General features: G+C 40.5%; 2 protein-coding genes across 5 annotated transcripts; one reads left to right on the top strand and one right to left on the bottom strand.

Moving 5' to 3' along the window:
• Positions 1-816: 816 nt before the first annotated feature.
• LOC122760353 (chloride intracellular channel protein 5) lies at positions 817-8385 on the bottom strand. 3 transcript variants are annotated; one of them, XM_044015475.1, is made up of 6 exons: positions 5441-8385; positions 2472-2581; positions 2241-2366; positions 2042-2148; positions 1572-1753; positions 817-1491 (listed from the first exon to the last, which is right to left on the bottom strand). In XM_044015475.1, exons 1-6 carry the CDS (start codon positions 7811-7813, stop codon positions 1330-1332), a joined length of 3060 nt encoding a protein of 1019 aa, XP_043871410.1. In that variant the 5' UTR covers positions 7814-8385; the 3' UTR covers positions 817-1329. The 3 variants fall into 3 exon arrangements, with proteins under 3 accessions (XP_043871410.1, XP_043871426.1, XP_043871418.1); XM_044015491.1 differs by having other exon boundaries at positions 7845-8385; XM_044015483.1 differs by lacking the exon at positions 5441-8385 and adding an exon at positions 2911-3956.
• A 686-nt stretch (positions 8386-9071) lies between these two features.
• LOC122760374 (calcipressin-1-like) lies at positions 9072-20786 on the top strand. 2 transcript variants are annotated; one of them, XM_044015502.1, is made up of 5 exons: positions 9072-9359; positions 9484-9631; positions 16857-17030; positions 17823-17982; positions 18075-20786. In XM_044015502.1, exons 2-5 carry the CDS (start codon positions 9512-9514, stop codon positions 18260-18262), a joined length of 642 nt encoding a protein of 213 aa, XP_043871437.1. In that variant the 5' UTR covers positions 9072-9359; positions 9484-9511; the 3' UTR covers positions 18263-20786. The 2 variants fall into 2 exon arrangements, with proteins under 2 accessions (XP_043871437.1, XP_043871444.1); XM_044015509.1 differs by lacking the exons at positions 9072-9359; positions 9484-9631 and adding an exon at positions 14259-15655.
• The last annotated feature ends 1926 nt before the right edge of the window (positions 20787-22712 follow it).

The following is a 22712-nucleotide window of genomic DNA, read 5'->3' as shown; positions in this document are numbered from 1 at the left end:
TTTATTTTATAACCATATAGTTAAACATGGAGAAATAGTAAAAAAAAACAAAAACTGTTCACATTTCCTCACTGTGAATCTGCACAGTCAATGTGCAAATGATTAATGATTCAGCTTCCTATCACATATTACATCAATTGATTTTTATTATAATTAAAATAGACACATTGCCTAACTGGTTTGTAGTCATCTTGCCAGCATTTTAATACACAACTACTACAATACTACCACTACAATCACTATAACTACTAAAATGCAGTGAATACATTGTCATAGTTTAGAATTGAAAGTTGATTAGTGATTTCAAATAGACTATAAAACTGTGTGGTCATATTTAAGCTCTACTGTATAAATGTCTGTGTTTTTAGTAGTGAATCTGGCCCTGCCAACATCTGAGAACACAAAGTGAATCAGGAGTAAATTCTGCAAGCAAGTCTCTGATTTATACATGACTTGTTCTATGATTAGCGTGAAGAAACATCCGCTCGCTGTGCAACCCAACCTGTGAGAGCACACACACACACACGCACACACACTTGCTAAACAAAGTGAAATCAACCTTAAGGAGTTAGATGTGTTAGAATGATTCACTTTTTTAATAAAAACTTTTTTTTAATTTCACTACGACTTTGTTCTTCTTCTCTATCTCTTAATCTTCCTCTTCCTTTAGGTTTTTTTAACCCTTAGTGTTTCGCAGGTGCACCCATGGTAATTTGCCGTGGGAATAATACACAACTCCTTATATGGTCATCCTGGGGATGTGTGTTTATAGGTCACATATTCAGGCTTTAAAAATGTGCTTTTTTTCATCTTCTTATTTGTGGTTGAGTCAAAGTTATGATTCATTTTATATCACATTTTTAGTAGTAATATAAAAGGAGCAATTATTGCGCAGAAGTCACAAAATTAGACCATTTTTCTTCTCTTTTGTTCATAAAAGCGAGCCAAGTGAACTTTGCACTCTGATGTATTTCCAAATTTCACAAAGTCAGTCCAATTTTAAACATTTTGAGTACTTTTAGTACTTCTATTTATATAGTTATAGTTGTTTCATCAGATTGCCTAGGTTGTGCTGAAAAAAGCAAAAGGATATAAAACACTCTATATTGCACATTCTTATAGCCTCTGTATAAACTGTATGTTTAAACAAACATGTGTTCTAAGGGTTAAAGCCTGAACTTTCACTTCAGTGTATCAGTATTCCAAAACATTATTCACTTAATGCTTGTTCTCATGTTCTCTATCATAACTATTTGTTACAGGACGTACTGTACTCCGTGACTGTGATACAGTCATTCAGGTTCTTTCCTACTTTTCCTACTCTTGCTCTTATTTGATTCGCTTTGCAACATCCAGGTAAGCAAATTCAATCTCCCTCTCAGCTGGGCATGTGCTGGTGAACTCCTCCCTCTGATAGGCACAGTTTAAATACCTCCACACACCGGTCATCTCTGCAGGAATCTCAAAGCCACGGTATTTCTTGGCGACAACCTGTAGAGACAAGAAAATAACACGGACAGGATGTTGGTGACGGGGGCTGGGAACACAAATCATCGAAGAATAATCACAACCTTGAGGATGTGTAGTTTAGGCAGGAGGTTGCAGTCGGCCAGAGTGAGCTCCTCCCCATCTAGGAAGCTCCTGGAGGATTCAGGCAGGTCACCTGAGGCGTAAGTGTCTATCTCCTCAGGCAGTGGCGTCCGCAGGAAGTCATCGAGACGCTGAAGAGACTTCAGCAGTGCTTTCTCTAAGGCTGCACAGACACAGGGAATTAAAGAGGAACAGAGAGACAGACACACATTTCTTCTGACCACACTTTAACTGTTTTAACTTATACATTTGGCCACTTGGGGGCAGGAGAACAATCTTAACTTGAACTGAGATGCTTGAACTCAGTTTCACAAAAGGCTGGGGGGAGAATAGACTGATATCTCTGATGAGGAAATCTGTGAATAATTGTACAGTTTGATGAGATCTCTTCTTTTTTTTACCTTAAAATTAGATTCATTTCACAGTATCCCTCTCTGTCATCTTCTCTTACCAACATTGGTGTCTTTCTTCGGGTTTTTGATGTAAGCTGAGAACTTAGCAAACACGTCGATGCCGGCTGTGTTTGCCTCTGGATGTTTGGCAGCCAGTCTAGGGTAGCTAAAGACACACGAGAGAAGTCAAGAGTAATGATTACGAATAATTCCACGCAAGGAGCCTCACTGTGTGTGAATGAATGTGTGTTTCTGTACCACGGTGGGGTCAGTTTCTCCTCCAGGAATTCCTCGATCATGTTCACGTCGACCTTTACCTCACCGTTAAAGGTCACAAAGGGAGGGTTGGTTCCTGGAGCGAGGTCCTGCAGGTCAGCGGGCTTCCTGACAAACACGGCATGCAGAAAATCTCAGTCATTTACAACTGTCAAGTTTAAACAGGACAGAATGGGATTCAGAGTGTGTGTGTGTTTGTGTGCAGTAGATCACCGTTTGAGGTCGACAGTCGTGACATTGAAGATGACGCCTTTAAGCCACAGGATCATAAACAGTCTCTGGGAGAAAGGACAGTTCCCAATGCTCTCTCCATCACTTCCCGCCTACAAACACACACACACACACACACACACACACACACACACACACAAACACACACACACATGCCCGTGCAAAAGTGAGAGAATGCATTAGCTCCTTTCAGATATTGTAACATGACAGAGTAAATACAAATGAATAAAAAACAAATGTTAAACTATAGACACCTCTCTCTGTCAATTCACTAATCCCACCAACAGTTGCAAACTCATGAAAATCAGATGAGCTTTGAGAACACATCATTAGCACTGCACATGACAGAAATTTTAATATTTGGGTTTTTTTGTACATTTTTAGCTAATAATCAGTATAAATACATACATTTATCTCTTACCTTTACAAACAACTCAATTGTGGGGAAGCCAAGTTTTTGAACAGCAACATTGTACCAGGACATGGTGAACAAAACCAGATCAACCTTCCATTAGGTTTGAAAGACAGTATGGAAACTTGAACCCCACTACAAGACACTCACTAATCCCAATAAGTGAAATTATCATCCAAAGTCTGCAATTAATCCATATTAGCCCCCATATCATCTTCTGATGAAGCCATGACAAACATCTCTGTGTCTGGCTGTTCATCATCTGCTCGCCGCTTTCTCTGGTATGTCAGTGTGTCCGCCAAACACAATCACTCTTTGTTATCACGTCACGCCACAAAGACAAGAATCTCATGAACGTGATTGTTTGGCGTATGTGCCCGTCTTCTGCAAATCACTGTCTCTTTCTACTGTTTCTTTAATACTTAAACTAGAAGTAAACATTATAATGTGATGGGACAGTTTAGTGTGAAAATCACGGTAGAGAGCTCCTCTCATATTTCAGAAGGAGTAGGAGGCAATGGAATCTCTGCTGCAGAACCCACAAAAAAAGAACTCAGTGTGACATGAAGCTGCAACCATTTTCTTCTCATAGAGCCTCCTCAAGTCTCTTTAACAGCTCTCTTCCCCTCCACAGTTAACTGTTAATCACCTGTGCCTTTTGTTAAGTGGCAAAATGTGTTTGTATTGCATTCACCTGAAAATAGCCAGGTTCATGTAAACAACATCATTTCTTTCATTAAAAGCTAATTTATACTCTGCTCTGATACTTAAAAACAAGAGGCTTTCATTTCTTCCTCAAGAGCTTGATTTAACAGAAGCAAAACATGATCCCCTTGGTCAAGTTTAATCCACTTTTAGTTTGCTTTGGATATGAGACACTGGAAGTTACTCACTAAATTTGGAGATAGTCACAGATTTGACATTTCATGATCAATAACTTGCGAATGAATTGTAGTCAAAACCAAGTAGCAACCAACAGGACTTCATCTGGAGGAATTTGAAGCTTCAAGGTTTCCCCCTAAATGGGAAAATAATAAATAATAAATGGGAAAATAATAAAAATCATATTCTATTGAAGAAAACCTGAAACTGAAACTAGTGAGTGAGACCATTAACTCCTCGAGAACGTGTTAACTGAAAAAAAATGTAAGATTTAATGTAATCTTATATCCTGGTTGGCTTCAGGAACAAACCAGAAGACTACATACTGTATGTTTTTTATATATGGTTTATGGTCAGAACCAAAAACTCATACTCATATTGTATGATAGACAATGAGTTACTTATTTTAATAAAAAAAACAAAAACAAAACAACAACTCTGAGCTAAATATATTATTTCAGTTCTTTTTTTTCAAGTGAATGCAATACACTTCCATACATCTCTGCTTCTCCCCAGTCTCCTAACCTTTTATTACTCTCCGCACATTTTGACTTTTTTGTTTGTTTTTCTTCCTTGATTTCGATCTCCTCTCACTTGACTCACCTTGGCCACAGTGAGAATGCCTTCATTTATTTTCGGGGCTTGCTGGGGTTGGGGCGGTAAAGCCGAGTGCAGCTCAAAGGATCAACAGCCACACCGAGTGATTAGAACAAATCTGATTTTAATGGCAGTCTAGAATCTGCCTTATAATATATTATTTTCCCCGTAAATGTATATGACTCGAGCCTTAGTCTGAGCTTGTGTCCTGGCAGCATATAGTGAGGTTATTATGCCTTGTTTTCAGCACAATTGTACCAACAGCTCTCAGGACTAAACAGCAGGCTAATCAGCTTGTAGTGAGAATGCAGAGATTAACCCTGCATGCTACCGACAACAGCATGGCACTGTTGTACTATTCTGTTATTAATGCCCTCAACATGGTTCCCTGGACACATTCAAGACAAACACTGTCAAATATGATTTTTAAAAGTAATTTGGTTTATTTTACATTACTTATTTTATTTTTTCAATGGAGGTTAGTAAAAGTAGTCTGAAGTGTGTTTGTGAAGTGCAATTGAGTCTAGAAAAATGCTTGAAACTCAGTGTATGCAGCCCGACAAAGAGAGCTATTGTGTGAATGCGAGCTCCCACAGAGATTAAACTGTGTATCTGTGGAGCCGCTCTTGGAAATTAGTGTACTTTTGTTTTGCATTAAACCTCTCTGCTGCTCCTCAGAAGGCTGTCTGCTTCTTTTATCCTCACCTCAGTTTATGAATGTGCTGCTTATAGAGAGAACAGAACCCTGGTTCAGGCAACCCACAGCAGCAAGACATTAAAAGTGAAAGAAACAAAACAGAAACTGTCACTACCTGATCTATACCGCAAAACCTGATGTGTTCTATGCATGCACAACGTGTGGCTACTTCCTGTTATGAAGAATCAAGTAGCCACACACCCATGCATGTTGTGAAAGGGCTTCACATACACAAAGATGATGTTGCGTTTCGCTGCACCAAGGCTCAACATTTCTGCCAGACCTGTTTTTTTATGCTAAACAAATCAAAGTTGATGTCATATTGACTAGATGGGAAAATAATTTAAAAAAAAGGCTCATTACCTTGACATAGAGTGCAATCTCAAAGTGCTGGTCTTGGGTTGTTCTACTGTTCCTGTATACAGCAGGCAAAGGGTTCACTCTTCGATGTGAAATCAGTTTCACCTCCTCTTTCCTCTCCTCAGTCATCTCGTCACACTGTGGCATGTACGCATGGCCATCATCCAACAGCACCACTCGCTTCCTCTTGACGTGTCCGTCTTTCTTTTTGGGCAAGGATTCATATTTAATCACTGACTTTAGCTCCTTTATCCAGTCATCCCTACAAGGCAGATGTTTCTCCTCCGTTGATGCTTCCTTCTTCACCCATTCCGTCTTTACCTCCTTGGTTTCGTCGATGTCCTTTGTCTCTGATTTTAGATCTTTCCTCCAGTCTTTTTTTTCTGGTGCTCTCTCTTTATCAGGCTGCACTTCTGCTGTCATCTGTGGTTGTGGCTCAGGACACAAGATCCCATTCTCCAATGCTTCCTTCAGCCCTTTGACTGTTCCATCTGACTCAACTGCCCTGTTGTCATCTTCTGACTTCTTGTCCTTCTCTTCCTGCCCTTTATCATCTTTTTGATTATTAGCTTTTTCTTCACCAAGTTTAACTGTCTCGACTTCTAACTCTTGACACGTTCCATCCTTTGTCTTCATTATGTTATCTTGAGGAAGGGTTACAGTGGTCTGATTCTCCTCTATGTCTTCAGTGTCATTGTTTAAAACAATAACTGGTTCTCCTGTCATCTCTAGAGCCCCCACTGTTACTTCTTCCACTGATCCTGCCACCTTCTTATCTTCTAGAACAACCTTCTCTACTGGCTGCTCTCCCAAGTTGCCCCAACAGTCTGCCACTGCTTCTACGAGGAGCTCTGAAACATATTGCTGAACATCATCATCATCATCATCATCATCATTTTTTGTGGAATGATTCTCAGTGGTTTCTTCTCTTGGCTGATTGGGCTCATCTTCATTTATTTCCTCCAGATAAATGGTCTTGATCACCTGATCCAAATCCACGGCTTGCTGTGTGTCTGAAGGTACCTCCTGTGTGCACTGCACTGCCTGTTCTGGAGGACCTACCAAGCACTGGTTTTCAAGGCTAGCAGTAGATTCATTTTGCATTTCTCCATCACCCATTAACTCTCCAACAGCAAAATCACCTGTCTTTCTCTCCTCTTCCAAAGTTCTTCTCCCATCCTGAGTATTAACCTCAACCTGTTGTGCTTCCCCTACCTCCTTCAGGTCGATCCCTCCCAACCTTGTTTCCTCATTCTGTTCTTCTGCCATTAATAGTCCTTCAGGGGGTAAAAACTCTTGCATGTCTATATTTAGGTTTTCTTTACCTCCTACATCTAGAACATGGTCAGAAGTGGACATGCCATCTATCATGAAGTTGTTAGGTCTCTCATCACCAGTATTTATCTTCATGGAATCCCAATGGCACATATAGTTATTTGTTTTCTCAAGTTCCGGTTTGCCGCTTTCTGGGTTGTTCATCTCGTCTGTATTTTTCATTCCATCTTGATTTTCACTGGTGAACTTGTTAGTCTGCGTGTCCACTATCGTGTTGCCATTTGCATCAACTGTGGTTTGGCAAAGTTCACATTGACTGTCGACTGATGCACCTGTGCCTGTGGCAGCAGGGATGACTTCAGATGATTGTTCCTCAAGCGTTTTCATCATTTCACTATTAGCGAAAAGATTACTATTTGTGTCATCAGTGGAAAACTCCTTATGCTCTTCTGACTCATCTTCAAAAACACTGGATTCTTGAAGAGTCTCTGCATCAGTGGCATTGGATACGATCTGGTTTTCTAAACCGTCGCCTCCCTCTTTAATCTTTTCCTCCTTTGCCATTGTTTCTGAACATTCTTTGTTTGCCTCTTGTTTATTATCTTCAGCGTTTATGTCTTCTTTTTCTGATATTACTTGCTCTTGATGAAAAATGCTGGATGCCGATAATTGACATGGACTTTCAATCAATGTTATTGTGTCTTCAGACTCTTCCTCACCCTCGCCTGGACCTTCTCTTTCTGTTGCATGCTCCTCATCTACATTTTCTTCCCCTCCCTCGCCATTTTCTTTCAGTGTGTCACCTCTTTCCTCCCCATCTCCTATTACTCCATTCGGTACAAGGTCCACTTGTATCATCCTCACTTCCCGACTTTCACCCTGTGGTCCACTTTCTACATTGGCTTGCCTCACTCCTGTTTCAGCCATCATTAAAACATCCTCCCCTACCTCCTCAGCTAGTTCCACTTCATCCTCTTCCTCTTCTCCTTCCTCATCCTCTCTTCTTATCTGGGTATCCAGGTCTGAACAAATACCCAGTGGGCTGTGGACGATGGCACGGTGTGATGGGTCTTGGTTTGGGTATGAGCCTGATTGAGCCATGGAAATGTTATATTAAAGATAGCACACTTACCTATGAAGTATTATTGTCAAAACATCCAGACTTGATGAGCAGTTCCACAAGATCTCAAATGTATAGAATGGAACAGATTTATTTGAGAGGTGCTGAGACTCAAGTGAAGAAGGGCAACTGTTCCGAGATTTGATCCAGAAGGTAATCTTCTTGAGGACAAGGTTCAAAAATAAACCCAGTGGACTATCTCAGAAAATAAGCACAAATAATTGTTTCAACGCAAAGAGTAGAAAAAGGGGTTTTCCAAAGTCACAAGATAACACAAATCCTGGAATAGCTCACAAGTTGTTTTGTCAAAGGTGCTTTTCGGAGGAGTCCAGATCCAGGAAGGCTTTAAGAAGCTGTACAAGTCTCATTAATTCTTGGTCAAACAGTACAATTTCCAGGTAATTCAAAATGTCCACGCAGGGAAAAAGAAGATCTGTATTCTGAGAGTTCAACCTCAAAGATGATTCGACAGGTAAAAGGTTTGTATACATACTCCTTATTACTATAGGGCTGTCAAACTGTTCTGAACCTTATGTATAGTTAGATGCTCGCTCTCTCGCTCTCTCTCTCTCTGGGATTAATGGAAGCTGATCCCCGCATGACCAAAAGCTTAAACCTCACTGCCACCCGGGGACCACTTAATGATGTTCTCTCACACACACACACACACAGACAGTACATAACTATGCCACTTCTCTTTGATTTGTTATTACTGGATCTTGCTAGTATCATGGCATTTCTTTGAAATGAATGTGACAAATTACTATCATGTACAAAACTGCGGTGAATTATAATATAATATAATATAACATATATATATGTAGAATATATAATTTTTTTCAAAAATTGATTGTTATGATCCAAAATGTATGCTAATGGGTAGAAAATGTGACTGTGGTTTAGTTTGTGTATTTGGTTATCAATGAGAATTAATCACATCTCTGTCTCATGTAATACATTATACAGCACCTTACTTTGAAAATCACAAGACAATAAAAACAGGCCTCCCTATAACCCCAAGTGTTAAAGTGCCTGTTTATGTTGTCTGGGTCTGTTTGCCTGTTATGATTTTGTGTGTTTGTTTTTTTCTTTCTTTTGCATTTGATGGTCTATCTTTTTGTTGCAAATTTCTGTGAAAGGTGAATATTTTCATTATGTATAATTATTATTGACTAATTATTGACAAAATACTACAAAACAAAAACCGGAAACACGGCTGCTGCTTCACATACGTGGTTTCCTTTACGCCGTACGTCATGCTAACACAATTATCCGAGAGGTTTATTTACAGTTAATTCTACAGTATTATGCTGTTTTAGTTGAAGTCAACATCGACTGTCAGACGACGTTATTCACTCGTAACAGAAAATCGCGGAACGTCTTGTACAGCGCCTGTTTTCATTTTAATATTTCTGGTTAGCATAAGTTATCTGCTAGCCAGCTTAGTGTCCCTTAGCTTGTAAGCTAGAAGACATCAGAGCCGCTTTGCGTAAACGTTAATATGATATAACGCTATCTGTTTTGATGGTACGTATTAGTAAACGTAGTGTTAGCTTTGGAGGACGTTAGCCCACAAAGTATTGTTATAACTGTGTACATATCAATGCTTTGCTCAAACTATTTCGGTCCTGTGTATATTCTTTCTACAAAGAAATCACTATAAATAACCGCAAATCGAGATGCAGAAGTCAGAGAATGGAGGTGATGAGGCGACTGTGGATGTCAAATTTACTGATTTACCAAACGCCCTGATAGCTTGTAAAGTGCCAGAGGATTTGTTCACTGAAGACGGTCTCAAGGTAAGAGCTCGTGCCTTTCTAAATGAAAGTGTTTGTTTTGATATGGAACAATAAATAGTTCACAATATAAACCTATTTATAATGCAAATTGATGATGAGGATGTATTGTGACACTCAGTTTGGTGCTCTTGCATTAAAGAGTAACACTTCTGCCCTTCATTTGGTGTCATGTGTACCTAATTAAGTGGCTACTTGGTACACCGGCCCATTAGTTTCTACATACAATACTTTGCCATAAAATAAAGACTCAACATTCTCTATATAAACACACAGCATAAGTCCACAGCAGCCCATTGCTGTCCAAAGGCCTCTGTGTATTGTGATAATAAACATTATTTGTTTCTAAGCAGGTCAAAAAAAAATGTTACTCTCTGTTCAGGTTTAGTGAACAGCATCACAGAAAAAGCAATTAATGAGGTTATTTGGTACCTTGCTATGATTTTCCTTCACTGTTTTGCATTTCCACACACCTTGTTACAGCAATATAAAGATGTTCTGTCATCAATGCACTAAGTTCTGCTGATTTACACCACTAGATGGAGGTAGTACGTAAAAGAAATGTTATTGACCAAGTTGTGAAAATAGTTCATACTGCTCACTTCCATAGTGTAGCAAAACTATCTGATGATTAGTTTTATCCTCACTCATGAAGCCCAAGAGTAGCACTGGAGGTAGGTGGTAAAAAATAAATTAAAGTGTAAGGTGACTAGCGAAGTTGTTTTTTAATCTTTGTGTGTGTAAAGGGTGTTAACAGTGTAGGACAATAGTCACACAGTGGAAAAATATTATTGGTATTACTTGGTGTGCAGCAGTCACCTGAGGTCCAGCATGCTACAGGCTTTTCAAGGGAAAGCATAATCAGAACGAGCACCACCTGTGTCAGTCAGCTCACCTCAAACTGCTATTGTGATCATTTTCCACACCCCCAGTACCTCCTCAGCCAGGTATATGAACAACCAGATGGGCCAGTGTTTCATGATGTGCTCTAGGAGTTTGCTTACATTGATGGAAAAGGAAAAACAACATAGAAGGGGAGGGGAGAGGTTTTCCTCCCCTTATTTTTCCCATGATCCTGCTGCTTTTCCACCAGGTATCTGGAAGGATTTGAGGGTCAGCTGATGTATCACATAGCAGAATATTCCGCTGAGGGTGTGTGAATGCTTATTGAGTCTTTGAAAACAACTGTCCTGCACCAAACATCATCGAGAAAATCAGTGTTTAACATGTGGGAACTAAGGAGTTGCCTCCTTTTAACTTACTGATTGAGGCAACATTGGATCAACCACTCCTGAGGGGTGATTTTTTTTTCTCCATGGCCTTTGGTGCACAAGAGTAGGTGTTAACAAAGAGATGCAAATTTTTATTTCCGTTTGGGAAAGGCTGAGAGTCAATTGTTAAAATGGCGTAATCTTGAACTGGAACTTGTGACGTCATGATGGCATGGCAGATATCAAGTAATCATTGCCAGATTGTGGTATATACAGTGCTCATGCATGGTCTGCATCAACTATCACAGTTTTTTTGTGTATAAAGGTAATAATATATTCTCAGTGTGTAGTCATTTCTTCCACGAATGTCTGGTTTACAGGAAGCTAAATGTTTTTTCCAGTGTTATGTGCAAGTCAAACTGGTTTTAGCCTGACAGCAGGAGAGAGCTGACAGTAGTAAACCAACATGGAAGATCAGATTTAGGTCAAGGAAAACTCTGATGTAGGTCTGGAAAGTCAGGCAAGTTTCCTCTACTTTACCAACAGGACACACCCACCCACAGCTGTGGATGTGGTCACCAAGACGTAATAAGTTTTCAAATCACGGTCCCATTATTTTCATTAAAATCAAGATTAAGCATGTGTGGTCACAGTTTCCAGCAGGGTTATTAGCATTATTAGTCTTGCACAACAGGATGAGCAAGCTCAACAAAGACAGAGGAGAATTATGTTTCCAGTCACCCTGATGATAAACAGGTCATATGGAGAATCTGAGGTCTTTTGTTGAGGTGGACATAAACTGACTCAGCAGTTGTGTTCACTAAGTTTACTTTTGTTATTCTGAAAGTCACTGTGACTCAGCTTTGGATAAGTGGAGGAAGTAAATGGATGGATTTTCTGAAATGATCCACAATAGCTGGCAGACAGAGCTGGAGATGGTACGGATGTGTCATTGTGCTCCAGGCCCTCTGTTCCCGCTCAGACACTGAATTTTGTTAAAGCCACAAGGAAATGGCATGTCAGTGTGTAACTTTCGTGGCAGGACAGAGATGGTGTTTTTTGAAAAAAATAAAGATGGGGTCAGTGGAATCCACCTATAAGTAAAAATAAATGTTTAACGCTTCATCTGACTGCGCTCAAGATTAAATTATAGTGTGACCACCATCATTTTAAATGGAAAATGTTTGGAACAACCAGGATGTCTAGTCTGAGCATATTGAGCCACATTGAGTACTTGAAGTGATAGTTGTATGAGGTGCTGACGCATAGACAGCACTTACTGTATATTGCTGTGTATGCTCCTGCCCAAGCCAGGCAGCGGTCGACAGCAGTAGACAGCAGCCCCCATGTCACATTAGCTAAAAGACACAAATGTGACACAATCTTCAGTTTTCCTAATACCCAATCTGGAATAGATTTTTCAATGTGAGCCTTTTACAGTTTTTTGTGTATCCCCACTGCCAGCCATGTTTTCACTGACTGTGTCTTATGCAGGATCTCACTGCAGGTGACTGGAAATCAATATTTGTATTTGCCTCTCAAAAGTATTCGTGAAACGCCCACCACTGTATCAGTATTCATCTCAGCTTTGAAAAGAAGAGCATGATGCAATAAAAAAGTAGCAGCTGGCTAGTTACACAACACTGTCCAGTATGTGGTCAAGATATGTTGTTGTGCACACCTGTTTTTGTGTGTGGGTGAGTGTGTTGCTCGCCTGTCTGTCAAGTGAGGGAATGGAAAAAATGGGAAGATGAAAAAAAACAAAACAGCGTGATGGAAAAAATGCAGGGCTGAGCGTGTACACTCTCTCACGCTTGACACTCAAACACACACAGCAGCCGCAGTGGGATGAGGTCTGGAGATGATTAGCACCTTACACATACACACACACGGTAATGTTTAACATCAACAAACAACACTTACATGAGACAAGTTTCGCTGTCAGGGAGCCTAAGCAACATTACACAACTTCATTTTCCACACACTTTTTCCAAATTTGATCATGCATTAACACCTGCACTCAGTGGGCCTCTACAATCATGTCGACTAACTCAGAGTTTCCTGATGCTGGTCCCGGTGACCCACTGTTCTTGCATGTTTTAGATGTTTCCCTGTTCTAACACGCCTGATTCAAATGATCAGCTTGTCCAGCTGGTTCAGCTGGTCAACCCATTCATTGGAATCTGGTGTGTTGGAGCAGGGACACATCTAAAACCTGTAGAGCAGTGGATTCCTAGGACCAGGATTGAGAAATACTGGACAAGCTCGTCTAAAAGTACATGATAGGCTTGTTGGAGTGACACCACCTGTCAGATGTCAGTGCCTGTGCCCTGCTGAGATTTACTTCAGCTTCTAAATAAAACACAGGGGCTGTTAGGACACTGCAGTGTGTGGGTGTGTGTACTTGTATTTGTTACCTATTTAGGACCCTTTCTGGCACAAACACTGACCTTGTCAGGACTAGTACTCCTCATGGAGACCAATAACCTGGTCCTAATGCGACAGAACCTCATTTCGAGGAACTGATTAAGTTTAGAGCTAAGATTTCAATTGTAGTTAGGTTAAAGTCAGAGCTAGGTATTAACTGGTTATGGTTAGGTTTAGGGATAATGCTCTGTTTAGACTGAATGGAAGTCAAAGCAGTGTCCTAAAAAGAATTAGCTGCATAAACCTGCATGTGTGTGTTCGTGTTAGCGGTCATGTTACACTCATAATGTCCTGGGTTCAAACTCCACTTTTCCTCCAGTTGCTCCAGTGTTCAGCTTCAGTTTAAAGATCAAGCCTCTTTGTTATTGGGGGTGAGAATCATCAGCTGAGATCCAAACTCTTTAACAGGGGTTCCCGGTGAACGGATGTGGTATTAAAGTACATTAATGTAGGACTGCAGCGATTAATCAATTTGTAACTGTGTGGTTTCTTTGCTGTCTTTGACAGTTCACTGAATATATTTGATTTGCAGTTTCTGGACAAAAAAACTAATAATAATAAAAAATAAATAATAAGTTAATTGAGAAAATATGACGATTTATTTTTTGGGCAGATCTTGTTTAGCAACATTAGTTTATCTTTGCTACATTTTTGTCCATGGGATCAAATAAGAATCATGATTGCACAGATTTTTCAGAAATGAAGTGCAAGTAAGCAAGTAAAGCTTTCATAAAGGCTTCGTCTGTGGGTGTTCAGACAGGCCTTTTTTTTTACATAACATAAGCATTTGTGTTGATGTGGGAGTATTGAAGCAGCGCTGTATAAGGAATGAATTTAGTTTTTTGAAGCTTATCAGTGACTTTTGGATGTGTTTGTCTAACTTTCTTTTAGACTCCCTTTTTTGCAACATTAATCAGTTAATTTATTTAGTAATTGATTATTACATGGATTAATTGTTTGCAGCTTTTACTTTTATCTCCTCCCGCTTTGTAAATGTTGTTGCGTAGATGCTTCATCGCAAAAACAAAACATTGCTCGGGTTCTCTCACACAGGTGTGTGTTAAATCGGCTGCTCTGCCTCGTTTTTAGACTACACACACACACACACCGGCTGCACTTCAAACCCTCCACTATAAATACCTCATAAAAGCATGTTATCAAACTGCATACTTTCCATGAGCACTAGCTTTCACCTCTTGCTATTTATCCCCTCATCCCCCATCCTACATTCTTTCTACCAGTCATCTCTCTCTCTTTGTCTTTGTCTGTTAAACTCTCTGCTTCATCCATATTTACTAAGATTGACGTGTTTTCCACATCCTGCCCTGTGCACTCAGGAGTCAGGTGATATCTGTGTGTGTGTGTGTGTGTGTGAGTCAAGAGGTGAAAGGCTCATGGTTACATATTTTCCATTCAACAAAGGATTTTTTTGTTTGTCTGAGTTTAAATGCAACTGAAAGCAGATCAGTGCTTTCTGTTTGCCAGGTGGTGATGTCATTATTTTCCAGTCACATACACTCACACACACAGGCCTTCTTTTATGTCTGATTAGTCAGCATTAGCTCGTATCTGTCAAAAGAAGGATGGGATGGAAAAAAGCAAAATAGTGTCCCTCCTCTTTCCACAGCTGATTGGCTTGCAGGGAAAGAACGGATGAATGACACAGGAAGAGGAGGGGATGGGATTGTGGGTAATGCGTCATCGGCTGGCAGGGGCTCATTTAAGCTGCTGGGTAGCAGGAGGAGAGAGCGAGAAAGAGCGAGTGAGCTTAGAAGAGGCTGAGTGACATTTTCAGCTCTACACGCCCAAATCTCTGGAAAATTCCTTCAGTTTGCAGGCTGCTGCAGAGTCGACTCACAGACGCTGACAGGAGGACGCTGATTTTTAATCTTCACTTACAAGTGTTGCAGCAGGTGACTAGATAACCTTGGAATGTGGGTTAGAAGGCCAATTGTTGACTGAGGTTCTTTGAGAGCAGCTCAGTGTTTTTTTCCCCCCCAACATTGAGGACTTTAACCGTGAAGACAATCGCCAAATTCCAGATTCACAAAGAGGATCCATGTGTGCGTTGGATAAAAGCGGACCTGTTTCCTTTTGGGGACCATCTGTTACTTCCTGATTGTCCGTCACCCTGGGGAAGGCAACGCATTTCCGATTTCCCCCTTCCTCTTCATCCTCATCATCATCATCATCATCATCACCCCCGTTGTCCCTGCCACCGCTGAAGTCTGTATCAGCGCCCCGTTGCGCTCTGACCTCAGGTATCAGGTGGAGAAGGTTTCGTCTTCCGGGGTCGCCCATCATGCACATCAAGACCACCAAGTGTAACCGCTTCTGCCTGGTTGCCTCTGTGATGAACCAGGAAGTGTTCAGTCATCCTGAGGCACAGGTAAGAGACAGAGTTCTGCCGCTGTCGTTGCCAACAGTTCCTTCTATTCTATTCCATGTGATCTTTGGATTGGTGCAACCATTCTTTTTTCATTAACACGTCAGTGTGAACTACTACTGGGTTTTTCAACCTCATGAAAATATGCGTATCACGATGCATAGAGAGACCACAATATGATGCATGTTGTGATAGCATGAGTCATGGACACATTATAGATATGCGCTGCATCACCTCTGCTGCCACCTATTGGCTTTACTCCATCTTAGGTGAGGTTTTTGTCTTAAGGCTACCATCACAGCATTTTTCAGTAAAATGTCATGTTACCGTGTGTTTACACAGCATTTGTGTATGCAAATATACATATTCTTGCTCGTATATCCTTGCTCACTCCCATAAATGCAAAGTCATGTGAGCACATATGCAAAGCTGTTGGTCCACTTCTTCCTGGTGTTGAAGCCAAATTATACTGCCCTAGATTCAGACAAAAACACTTCTATTTGTACTCTTGTTTATGTTGTTTTTTGTGTGGTTTCATGTGCATGTCACACAGTGCCACATGCATGCATTTAGTTCTTTTTAAACAGAATCACAGAATAATAAATTAATTGAGAAATTAACGCTGCAGAAGACAGGGTCACTGGAAAAATAGCTGTTCACAAAATATTTCCATGGCTGCATCATATTTTTGGAACAAGTGTGTTGTAACTGGTTGTAATAATAATCACACAAACAGCAGTTACATGGCTGTGCTGGAAAAGCTGGGGTCGAGTGCTGCTAATAGCACAGTTGAAGGTGCACTGTTTTTCATTGACTGTTGGTGAGTGTGTATGTCCTCATGGAAATGAGAGCCAAGGTCAACTGTCTGGTTAATTTTCCCCTCTTAATTAGAATATGTAACTATAAAAGGCCATTTAATATTGAGGCCATTGTTCTCCATCTATGACACACACACACACACACACACACACACACAGAGTCAGGCTGCAGACCAAAGAGAAGCATCCGACAAAGCGTCTGGTAAAAGAGGCTATTTTCGTCATTTTTATTCAGAGCGACTCAACTCTATTCATGGCTGCCTCTGCCTTGCCTATTTTTAGATGCAAAGGGCTCAATAGAACAAATTGAGTGAATAAAATTGCAGGAGCTGATCCAATTTCTCCTGATTTATCCTGTTTCTCCTTCTCCACCTCTTTTTTTCCAGGCCAGTTTTGAGGCCTTGTTCCGTTCCTTTGACCCGGAGGTACAGTTCCAGTACTTCAAGTCTTTCCGGCGGATCAGGATCAGCTTCAGTGATGCTCTGGCTGCAGCCGAGGCCAGATTGCGACTGCATAAGACTGACTTCAATGGCAAAGAGATGAGACTCTACTTTGCTCAGGTAATGTCTTTGAAATTCACGTACACTGATAGTAAAAGTGAGATGCTTTCATCTCTTGTGCCTTGACATAAAGAATCACACACACAAGCTGCTGGGACACATTTCTATTTCCTGACATCAAGTTGTCTGGCTCTATGGTTTCTTTTACACCTGGCATTAGAATGCATTTTCTGCGATCAGATAGTGATCGGATGGCGCTTCACCACATGCATTTACATCTCAAGATCCAGCTAGCAATCAGATCTTGATTTAGAGATTTGGGCTGAACTGGTTCATTAACTGCCATATTATTAGCATTGTTAGCCGCACGTGAAGTTGTGCTATTGTATGGCCTCCTCTTTGCTTTTCCACCGATGAAAGCAGAGGAGCCTGCACAGTTTTGTCACCACATTCATGTTAGCTGGGGGCCACCAATGTATTTCCACTCATGGAGTTGTTGTGTGGAGGGGCGATGCATCAGAGACATTTGGTCTCCGGTCACCACAAGTGGTCAGGTGCTATCTGATTGTAATCAGATCACAGAAAACACATTTTAATGCCAGGTGTAAAAGGGGGCCTATATGTCTGATGACATTTTCTATATAACCCCAAAGAGCTCAATACTAAGTAAACGCACATCAACAACTTTGATCCAACAAAATGGAGGCTCCTGCTGTAAATACAACAGTATAACAGTATTGGTGCCCTCCTTTTCAATGCCTAAGCATGCTAAATAGCTAGCCAGCTATCTGATTCCAAGTTGTGGAGTGTATTTTCAGTTTGATTTGTTAACAGTGTTCTTTTGTCCTGTAGTCTGTCCACATAGGCAGTCCTCGTCTGGAGCCTCCCAAGCCAGAAAAGCAGTTTCTGATCTCCCCGCCTGCCTCACCCCCAGTTGGCTGGGAACAGGCTCATGACGCTACACCCGTCATCAATTACGACCTGCTGTGTGCCATCTCAAAACTAGGACCAGGTACTGGACGTCACGCAGCATGACCTAGAAATGACCAAATGTTACGCATTGCAGCTTTAAAATGACACCAGTCTCTTTGTGCGATTTCCCAGGGGAAAAATACGAGCTCCACACAGCCACACCCACCACCCCCAGCGTCGTTATCCATGTCTGTGACGACGAACACGGCGGCGACAGCTCGGCCCCCGATGACAGCGACCTTGATGACAAGCCCCGCCCACCACGGCCAAAAATCATCCAGACTCGTCGTCCCGACTACAGCCCCGAGGTGAAGCAGTGAGCCACGAAAAAAAAAGGGCGAGGAGCGGCAGAGTGACGACAGTAACATTCCATCCTGGAGCGTCTGGTCAAGACCTGAACAACACTCTCTGAGCTTTGAGGGTTTTTTGGAGACTTTGGCGCCTGAAGATGCCGTGACGTCCTGTAGACGAGCATTTCATATGACAGAAAGAAAATAGAGTTGAATGCTGCATTCATGTTCTGTGGGAAAGATGGGAGATATGACCTTTCAAGTGGAAAATCCACTTAGCAGTGAGATGTGACAGGTACTGCATGTGGATATGAGATGTGGAGAGGAAACTGTAACTAATAATGTATACCTTTTTTTGGATTGTTGTGTTAATAATACTACTACAATAGGAGACTTTGAATATTTGGGTTGTGGTGATAACTATTATATTTTTTTTTTCAAAAAGATAACAAATGTTACATGATAACATGTGGGTGTTTAGTGAGATGAAGGTGGTCAGGTGCAAATAAAGTGTACAAGACCATCAAAAGTGATATGGAAATTCTTCCCACATGGCATGAATGCGGCATCATTCTGAGAAGTCATGTTTGCGTCTTACTCACCTAGACTATGGGATGTAACGGACTGACTGGAGGAGAAAATCATCCGTAAATCACCAGGTTTCAGACTGAAGATCTTCACCCATACACTGCCACCTTCTTTCTCACATGGTCATTATCTGAGGAGGTCACACAGGAGCTGCTACTCTTCACATCTGCAGCTGTTTTTTTTGGTGGACCGGGAAGTCCAGCCAGAGCTCACTGTACTCATGCTCACACAGACTAAAACATGACTCCAGTATGGCAGTGTTCCTGTCATGACCTCTAACAGTGTTAATTGTGTATTCTTTCAGTTTTGATTTCTCCATGTGTCCATGGTTTGGTTGTAGTAATAGCAAAGAAATATTTCTATTTTACATTAAAGGGCGTAGTTCAGTTTTTTTTAAGTGAGGTTGTTCGAGGTCTGCTGAGCTGAAAAACAACCTGACACTGAACTAAAACACAGTTATGTTTGGTGCTCTATGTCACTGTTAAACAGCCTTTTTTGAATGGAAAATGAAGTTTATGGTGCTTTGTAAACCTCTCATTCCCCTACACCAAAGTCCATGGACTAAATCATCAACATTACATCACAGCACACAGGAGTTGTTGATCCACTGCTGCCTCCATCAGTAAGTTCAAATGTGATATTTTGTCACTTTTGTCACTTGTTCATTTGGATTTACTTCAGTGTCACAAACTTGCTAAAAAGTGGCATCAGGAGATCAGCAGCTCCTGTGTCCTCGAGAGCTAAAAATGCATGTTCTTTATGGACTATGGTGCAGCAAAGTGCATGGTTTACAAACTTTAGCTTCCAGTTTAAAAGGCTGTCTAACACCAACATAAAGTGGCAAAAGTTGCTGGTTCTCAACACAGGAGGCAACATCGTGCAACCTCACTTGAAAAAAACCTTGAACTTTGACTTTTAAATACATTTTTTGAACGTGGTTTTCATGTCAACTTTTTCATCTGTGGGCCTCTAACCACATCAGCCATTGTATATTCTCAGCTTAAAGAAAATAGGGCTAATCTGTTATTAGTCCATACTTGGGCTACATAGTATTCTGTGAGAAAATACAAATGACGCACTGTTATTGTCAAGGCCCAGCACGCGTTATTATGATGGGCATTCATTTGATGTATGTTTTAAAGAGATTAGGGTGTGGTCTATGGTTAATGTCTTACTGTATCCATATGAGCTATGTGCATGTGTAACAGTTGCTGCAAATATGCACCAGAGGCATGTCCTGTAATGATTGCGTCATTTCTGTTAGTACAGCTCCATCACACACCCAAACCAAAATCTTGCAACATTTTAATGCTGTGAGAATTTTTTTTTTTTAAAGAAATGCGAGTTATTAAAGTATCCTGCGATTGCAATGAGCTCCCCATCTGTCACTTCATTAGCCTAAAGCTGAATCACAACACAGCTTTGACACTTGACTATGTAACGCGACGTTGCATCGTAGACAAAAAATTTTTTTTTTTAAATCAGCGTCTCAGCACTGAACAACACGAGGGGCTGAGAAAACCAGCTTCATATTCACTGTGTCGTACTTCGTTAGTGGTTGGATAATTAATTACATACAGTACGTGTTTGTTGATACTCAGTGAACAGCATTATATATGGCAGAAACATATTCAGGGCTGAAGAGCAGCTCCTGCTTTATTCCATCACCTTCAGTCTCAGAATTTAATTCTATTTATTAAGTTTTGTTTGTGCTTTTATTTTAAAGACAGACAGGAAACAACAGGGTGATGAGATGGTGCAGTCAAAGCAGCCAAGAGTCACTGCTCAGTATTTATGTGCTATTTGTTACGTTATCTGTTCTTATTGTGTTTTCACGGTGCAGTTGATCTAAAGCTGTGGTCTGGGATGTCATCTTGTGGCTAACTTCCGTGTCCACTGCTGCTGCTGTATTCTAAGCATAGACTGTAAATTAAAATGGACGTAGTCTTCCAGTTGCAAAACAAACTCCTGTTGTGAAGCCTCGAGGTTTGCTGTCACATGGCGTCCACTCATTTGCGTACTTATATGTATATATATATATATATATATATATATATACTATATCATCTATGTTCATCTAAATGGGAACAAGATTTGCAGAATGTACATTGAAACAACTGAAACTAGCAATTGAGACCATTCACTCAGGAAAATGTTTACTGATTTTCCACAGATGTGGCTTCTCTTTTCAAACTGGAAGATGACATCCATTTCGCATACACAGTCTATGATCATAAGTAAAGAATTTAACTAACAGCAGCTTTAATTCAGACCTAAAAACCTGCTGACTCATCGTACTGAAGACACACCGATCCACTTTTCTTGTTTTTTTTTCACTTCTGTTGTGATAACTGGATTTGGAAACTTTGGAAGAATCGATGTTAACTTGTGGAAGCAGCACTGTGAAACAACTGTCAGTTTAGCTACTTTTCTACCGCTATTGTAACTTGATTTATATGAAAAGAAATCAATCAACATTATTAAGTTACCATTAAATAAACATTTTACCATTGAAAAGTGATTGTGCATCATTTGTATTGGTGTCTATCATATCTACTGTGTTTTTGTTTGTGGATACAACTGGTAAATGAACAATAGTTACATTTGTTATGCTCAAATTTACCTTGAGCAGCATGTGAATTTACTCAGTTCTCAGTGTTTTGGTTTAGGAAGTGTAAAACAAAGGAATTATGGCTGTGAAATAATGTAAACATACACAGTCATGAGAATACAGTAATCCAATATTTTCACATTCATTATAGATGCTTTGTTCCCCAAGTATCAGCGACCTCTTCTGTTTTAAGTGAGACATTACAGCCTCTGGTTTTCCCAGCCTCTCTACCCACTCTTATATAAAAACACTTAATACAAACACTGAATGAATAATAATAAATACTGCTGCTTGCATATAAATACAACAGTGAAAGACTTCACCTCTGCGCTCTAACTACACTTAATGGATAGGGAAACCCTTGAAAAACTGATTTGACCTCAAAAGTAATGTCACCAAAACGCACACTATTGCTGGATAAACACAAACAATAAACATCAATCACTGCTCAAACCCTCTCACAAAAGCCCACAAATCAAGAGAAAATAACGCCTTATTATAGACCTTTTTATATGGAAACCCCAATCAAAACATATTTCTGTTGACCCCTAAACAACTAAATTGTTAATAAATTGAGATTTCAGAACCCTATTAGACAGTGTATGTGTGAGTAAATGCAGTTAAGTTCTTACCCAAACATGAAGAATGATGATAAATGCACATTTTGTACAGCATCCATTTTGTGTGGGGGGGAACCTCACAGGTGTAAGCAATCAAATGAATGATGGCCGAGTTCCAATTAGCTTCCTCGGTTTCCGTGTGAAAGATGTGTCACCGTCACACTGTCCTAACCGACATTAACTGAACGGAGCCTTCGTGAATGCGATCAGTGACACCTGTGCCTGCTTTTCCTTTTAAAATGTCTCAAAATGGCTGCCGTGCTAAATGACCCTCTGCCCGTACACAAGCAGCCTGCTAGCACTGTTCTACTCATGTTTGTCAATAAACAAAAAACAAACAAATAATACGAAATTACATTAAACGTGCATCTCGCATTCTCAATTGTGCCACTAGGGGGTGCAATTGGATCAAAACACAGAAGGGTCATAGTTCAAATGTCAGCTGGTTGACGACTGCTAGGCTACAACGGCTCAATTTTACTATATACTGGAATTTATCTCGCTGTATGACAGAGTTTTCCGAGTGGAAACTAGAGCTTGTGCCACTTTTTAAAACACTTAAAAATATAATATATATTTATCTCCCACACCAACGTCCATAGAGAAAACCATTAATTTTTACACCACGTCACAGATGAGTTGTTAATCCGCTGCTGCCTCC

Source organism: Solea senegalensis, linkage group LG2, assembly GCF_019176455.1.
Source record: "Solea senegalensis isolate Sse05_10M linkage group LG2, IFAPA_SoseM_1, whole genome shotgun sequence".
In the NCBI taxonomy this organism is placed as follows: Eukaryota; Metazoa; Chordata; class Actinopteri; order Pleuronectiformes; family Soleidae; genus Solea; species Solea senegalensis.
The sequence above is the reverse complement of the archived record's forward strand: the minus strand, read 5'-3'. Positions and strand labels throughout refer to the sequence as shown.

What these genes read in the sequence shown, in the direction of transcription:
- LOC122760353 (XM_044015475.1), bottom strand. Translation starts at nt 7,813, where the DNA reads ATGGCTCAATCAGGCTCATACCCAAACCAAGACCCATCACACCGTGCC. An exon ending in AGATTGCACTCTATGTCAAG is followed by an intron (nt 2,582 to 5,440) that starts GTAATGAGCCTT and finishes GTGTGTTTGTAG; the next exon opens with GCGGGAAGTGATGGAGAGAG. An exon ending in CTAAACTACACATCCTCAAG is followed by an intron (nt 1,492 to 1,571) that starts GTTGTGATTATT and finishes TTGTCTCTACAG; the next exon opens with GTTGTCGCCAAGAAATACCG.
- LOC122760374 (XM_044015502.1), top strand. Translation starts at nt 9,512, where the DNA reads ATGCAGAAGTCAGAGAATGGAGGTGATGAGGCGACTGTGGATGTCAAA. An exon ending in TCACTGAAGACGGTCTCAAG is followed by an intron (nt 9,632 to 16,856) that starts GTAAGAGCTCGT and finishes CTTTTTTTCCAG; the next exon opens with GCCAGTTTTGAGGCCTTGTT. An exon ending in CATCTCAAAACTAGGACCAG is followed by an intron (nt 17,983 to 18,074) that starts GTACTGGACGTC and finishes GCGATTTCCCAG; the next exon opens with GGGAAAAATACGAGCTCCAC.